The 6,000-nt window shown below is 38.2% G+C and overlaps 2 protein-coding genes across 4 annotated transcripts; one reads left to right on the forward strand and one right to left on the reverse strand.

Annotated features, from left to right (window-relative positions):
- Positions 1-2,441: 2,441 nt before the first annotated feature.
- On the reverse strand, positions 2,442-4,124 carry mrpl36 (mitochondrial ribosomal protein L36). Of its 3 annotated transcripts, none has more exons than XM_044336418.1 (2): positions 4,046-4,124; positions 2,442-2,924 (listed from the first exon to the last, which is right to left on the reverse strand). In XM_044336418.1, the coding sequence occupies exon 2, from the start codon at positions 2,911-2,913 to the stop codon at positions 2,545-2,547; it is 369 nt and encodes a 122-aa protein (XP_044192353.1). In that variant the 5' UTR covers positions 2,914-2,924; positions 4,046-4,124; the 3' UTR covers positions 2,442-2,544. The 3 variants fall into 3 exon arrangements, with proteins under 3 accessions (XP_044192353.1, XP_044192352.1, XP_044192351.1); XM_044336417.1 differs by lacking the exon at positions 4,046-4,124 and adding an exon at positions 3,757-4,023; XM_044336416.1 differs by lacking the exon at positions 4,046-4,124 and adding an exon at positions 3,600-3,669.
- Positions 4,113-6,000, forward strand: ndufs6 (NADH:ubiquinone oxidoreductase subunit S6). The gene is made up of 4 exons (XM_044336420.1): positions 4,113-4,301; positions 4,628-4,681; positions 5,210-5,332; positions 5,864-6,000. Exons 1-4 carry the CDS (start codon positions 4,158-4,160, stop codon positions 5,930-5,932), a joined length of 390 nt encoding a protein of 129 aa, XP_044192355.1. The 5' UTR covers positions 4,113-4,157; the 3' UTR covers positions 5,933-6,000.

The following is a 6,000-nucleotide window of genomic DNA, read 5'->3' on the forward strand; positions in this document are numbered from 1 at the left end:
TTGCCAAATTTGTATTAATATAAGTTGCTCTAATTCTGTTCCTCACTTATTAATGGGATAAATAAATAAAATTAAAAAACAAAGTATTTCATTAGTACCCCATATATAAAATATTTACACTTTACAGGCTGTAATCAAAGAGGGTCTATAAGACATATTCTATCACAGATGTTCTTACCTAAACATATTTAAAATATGAGGCAAGTGTAAAATTATCATTGTTTAATTAGAAAACTATTTTGAATTGTTCAGCACCATGGAGAGAGACAGAGTGAGAGACTGAGGTTCAGAAATGAGAAGGTCTTTCTCATTACTGACATCCTGACTCATCAAATACAGGTGTAATTCATAACATTAACGACGGCTAACACACTAATCATGCTGGTGAAATACCAGTGAAAGTCAACGGAAATGTCGCCACTCTCTTTATCTACATCACTCTGGCTAGATTAAATGACTTGACTTCCGGTTGAAAATTCAAAATAAAATACACATTACAATGAAATGTTTTTCTTCACGTGCACGCGCTCCCAATATGTAGATACCACGCGCGGTTTAATAAAAACGCAAAAGCAATTATATATTTATATATTTTAGGCTTACACGAGGTATACTCGTATTGGCAAAAATGTGACCAGCTCTGGAAACGTGGTGGCACGCGTACGCACGGGAACACGCGCATGTCTCAGTACATTTCCTGAGTGTGTCCAATCCTAAAATAAACATAAACATGCACAACAACTGTGCAAATACAAATTAAATCTTTAACATATGTATTTGGGTGTTTCACTGTGCTTATAGAAATAGTAAAAATATTGAGTTAATTAAGAAATTTACAACTTGAGTAATTGAGTACATCCTTTTTTTTCCTTTTAGAAAAGTAGACATTTATGATGTTTCAGGGTGGACAATTTATCTAAGAGACAATCACACACACACACACACACACACACATACACACGATAAGATGGTAAGAACTCAGAGGCCGTCTGTGGAATGTATGTTTGAGATGTTTGGGGTAATTGGCCTTCAGTAACATACAGTATCTATTTGAAGTCAAACTTCCTTTTTTTTGATCCACCCATCAATTTTTCCTCCATCTCTTTTATTTCTAGATGACAGCAACTCCTCATTTACTGATTCTGAAAGCCACAGATGGTAGATCTACACTGTATCCGGGGGCTGACTTGTTCATCAACTACATACTGAAAATGTATGTACTGTAAAGCTCAATGAACATCTGTTACTCAAGATGCCCTTCATTACAGTATTTCACTAACACAGGACTTGTAAGAGGATGATACATGTAGGATAACATGTTAGGGGCCACGCAGAAAGGTTCTGAGTTTATTCATGACTACGCTTTAGTGAAATGCAAGAAATAGTAAACTACATCCTGCCGTGCTCTCTGGGAATAAGACAAACATTCAAATTAAATAATATAGTATACATAAAAAACAAAGGTAAGTGTTTTGCTGCTCCTTGTTCCTCCATCAGTAAATATTAACCTTCAGGAAAACTATTCAAGCAGGTTATTTCTGTTTGTTGCCAAACACCTTTAAACCAGCCAGGTTTCCATGGCTGCACAGTTTGCATGTCACAGTATGTCAATACTGTTGTGTAAATTGTGCTTTCTCTGTCTTTCAGTAAAAATATAAAAGGTGGCCACAGATTTTAGGACACACAGCTATTTGTTTTTTAGGACCTTAACAAGTGTAAGCCTAAGGACAGACAACTTTCATCACAAGATTCTGCACATTTTATGAGTGAATATTGTTAAGACACTGATAAAAATGTGTAGAACCAGAGGATGAAAGACACAACTTATAATAGGTAACTGCGGTTAGAGAACAAGGACTTCAAAGGGACCAACACAGGTTGGCTCCTGTATTTGTGTAGCAAAGACTTTGGCTCCCCCATGTGGAGGAACAATAGAAGACTGCCTGTGTGATAAAATCAATAAAATATGAGATTGAAATGATAGATTGTTATCCAATAGACAGAACTAACAAGTGCGCTAATAATTTTAGGAAACTGAAGCCCCAATTTGCACAAGGTTACTTTGGTTATAACCGGATAATGGCAGCATAATATGTTACTGTGTATGTATGTAAGTTAAGATTGTTTTTTTTTCTTTTAGTTACAAATTCATAATGACTCAAAAAAGAAGTTAAATGCATTCCTATATTTTCCAATATGAGCTGGTGAGAAACAAACATCCAGTCAGTTTCTAAAATATGTAAATGTACTAAGAAAGGCCCAGTTGAAATGGTTATCATGGTAATGACACTTCTACTTCTGCTATATACATTTCCTAAAATGCTCTTAAAGTGGAAAATGACAGAATTTATCATTTCTTCACCATTTTTTGAATACACATAAATCTGATGCAACTTTGCCCCATCTTTGCTGAGAGAGAAACACGAGTAGAGAGAGCTATGATGGGTGTCAGCAAAACAATTTATTGTTGTAGCACAGTTCTCGTAAATAGAAATCCCCATGATCTCAAAGCAATTTCTCCATACTCCTTTAACTTGACACATTTCAGCCCTGTCTCTGCTTGTGTCTTGGATTTGTCTTGCAGTACACAAACATACGTCCCCTTCGCCGAACGAAGAAACAGTCTTTGCAGCGCCTCTTCAGGGCAGACTTGGTTTTCATCCCTGCAGAGGGCTGGATCCAGGGAAGATGCTCACACTGTCCCAACAGAGATGATCCACACTGAGCTGAGGAGCCAGACGAACAGGGCTGGATTGAGTTGACTCTGGCCGATGACAGCAGCAGTGTGCGGGGAGCTGTGGTGAGAGTGTACAGACATCTGTAAGCATTAGCTGCAGGTGAAGAGAAGGTTGGCGTTAACCGGCTCATCTGAGCCAGGGAGGTAGCCAGGTGCTTCAACAGGTGGGACGCCATGATGTCAAAGCCTAAAGAGATGGACAGAAACAGATTATTCACAAGTTATGGCTGGAAAATGTAGATGTTTCAATATATGACACAAGATCGTGTTTTAGAGATCATGCATTTGCATTTTTATACTTTTCCAGGCAGCATGAAACATATTTTCCAAGCTTATTTGTCACAGCTGACAGAAATGAACCTTGAATGCATTTACTTACTTGCCCATCATATTATCCTTTTTTTTGTCAGAGGCATAAATAATTGACCCAAAGTTAAGAAATGACATTTAAAATTGCTCTACTTTGAGTAATAGTCTCATATGTCCCATAAGTGTCTCATATAGTTTTTCCAGAAGAAAATTTCATTTACGTTAACTCATTAAAAACTATTAAAAGCACATTTTCTCCTCTCATTGAATTGAATTCATTGCATTAATGTAAGATTAAATATTGCGTGAACGCAAAACTGCCTAAATATTGCGAGATTATCAACACACGTACTCCTAACGTTAATTAGGCTATCTTGCATCAACATTTTATAGTAGCAATACCATTCAGCAATACTTCAAATGACTATAAATGAGTTAAGTGTGCACTATACAGACAACTGTGTCCCTATATGACCAGATTCACAAAATATTTAGCAACCTTTTCGAAATCAGTGATATGCTTTAAAGCCTGTGTGACATACAATGTAAATACCATGGCCCGGTATATACTTCAGGACAGCTATGCAACATGCTAAGGAGACGCGCATGACAGAGTTGACCTGCTAGCTTCATTACCAAACACGAACACAGCCCTAACATAAGTCCCCAGCGAGACAGTCTTATCACAAACTCAAACAACGTGAACAAACCTTTCAGAGATTCCTTGAAAACTCAAAAAAGGGGTTCAGACCCCTGAATGTCGCGCTTTATTCACCACAACACGACCGCGATGCTACTTCTTGCTAGTGAGGGTTCAACTGCTGTGTAGTGTGGAGAGAGTACTGCCCTGAATTTAGCCTGCCAGTCAGTTCTCTCTCTCTGTGGCTTCGTTCAAATCCTGCCTCCCTTGTCATTAGTAGACCCTAACTCCAATGTGGCTGTAATCCGAGCATAAATCTTTTATAACTTAAACCAAAACATATACATTTGGGTGAAAACCTTGTTGATGGTGGTACACAACCGTTGAACGTTGAACCTGAAAGGCAAAACTCAGGGAAGCAATAAAAACAGACGCAGGCAGCTGAGGAAGTCCAGACAAGCTGGTGCAAACATGGCGGCCGTAGCGGGCAGAGTTCTGTCCTTCAGTAAAAATGTTAAGGTGCTTGTTTCACCTTTGAGGCTGTCAGCTGTACCTGCTCACCGCTACAGTTTAGAGGTTTCCAGCACCGGCGAGGTCATCACTCACACCGGCCAGGTAAGTTTAAAAGCTTTTCCTCTATTCTCTCTGTTTGTATTATTGGTTGGCCTTGTGTTAGCTAACCCTTAGCCTTGTATTAGTGTTGCTAATACTGCATCTGTACGTCCATTATCGGACAGCCCCTCAAATTACATGCCTTTAAACGTTATCTCTTAAAATGTGTGTGTGTAAGGAGAAGATATGTATCTGCCTCTTGTTACAGCTATATAAAAAAAAAACACAGTCCGAAAATGGACTTCTATATCATTAGCAAATAAGTAAATGTTATGTGCCGCTATATGGCTGCTCCTCCAGTTTATAACTTGAGTGTTTTCTGCACTCAGGTGTATGATGAAAAGGATCCCAGGAGAGCCAGATTCGTTGGCAGACAGAAAGAGGTAAGTAACTAATGTACAGAAGTAACTAAAAACGTTTGCTTTGGGATGTATTGTTCAACAACTGAAAAACCAGGCTGGTAGTGTGCATCACTGGTGTTCTGTGAATCATTCAAGTAATGATGCCCTCGAATTTGCACACTTATGTGCTGTATCATACAAATGTTGAAGTCTTGTCAAACACGACAGTCATGTTCTAAAATCCATGTATTTTCCTCGCTTCATCATGTGACTCAACCACTGGACATGAACTGACATTCAAAACAAGTTCACCACGTATTTTTCAGTGCTGAAAATCTCACATGCTCGCTACTTAACTCATTTTAAATCTGCATCTTTGCCAAAACAATGAAGCAATGGTACACACAAGTGATAGCCTACAGCCATCAAAACATCATTATTGCACACACTGACAGTCTCACTATAATGTTTGTAAAAACCCTCGTGTTGCTTATCTGCTTCCAGTATAAACCTAATTTAACCTAATTTTACAAAGGAGATAATTACAGAAATCAAATTATTTGTGTCAAGGTGAATAAGAACTTTGCCATCAAGTTGGTGGCAGAGGAGCCAGTGACTGACATTGAGGCCAGAGTGGTGTCCTGTGATGGAGGTGGAGGAGCCCTGGGTCACCCCAAAGTCTATATCAACCTGGTAAGTGTCTGTGCATACAAAAGATCTCAAATAATCAGAAGTGCCCTGATTTGTCAAACCTGATAGGTGCAACCAGTGCTTTATGTGATGTTTACCAGCAGACAACATGTTTATTATTGTGAATCAGATTGGTTAGGAGATTCAAAGTGTTGCATATGCCTAGATTTATGTGGATTTATTCAGTTTGTGTTGTTAAGATCCAGACATCTCTGTAAGAGGAAACAGAACAATCTGTCAGGTAGCAACAGAAAAATACACAAGAACCTACATAAAGTCCACTAAATTCTACACAGTGGTCCTTTAAGTGTATGTAAATGTATGACCTTTTTACCGTTTTTCTGGATTCATTAACTCAAACTTGCATAGCTAAATGAGGGTAAGAATGTTCTCGCTGATATCGATCTGTGTCAACTAAGATGAGGTGAAAATGAATTATGGTTTATTATCTGTGTAATTTATTTTTATTTATGCAAAGGTCCCAAATCACATACTAACTCCTAACTATTTTTTTGTCTCTCTCTCTCTTTCCAGGATAAAGATACAAAAGTGGGCACATGTGGCTACTGTGGATTACAGTTCAAGCAGAAGCATCATCACTGAAACAATTCCTCTGTCTTTGCTTCTCTGTATAAATTGCCATATTGGTTAATAAATTATATCTATCTGTC

This window comes from Thunnus albacares, chromosome 19 (assembly GCF_914725855.1).
Source record: "Thunnus albacares chromosome 19, fThuAlb1.1, whole genome shotgun sequence".
In the NCBI taxonomy this organism is placed as follows: domain Eukaryota; kingdom Metazoa; phylum Chordata; class Actinopteri; order Scombriformes; family Scombridae; genus Thunnus; species Thunnus albacares.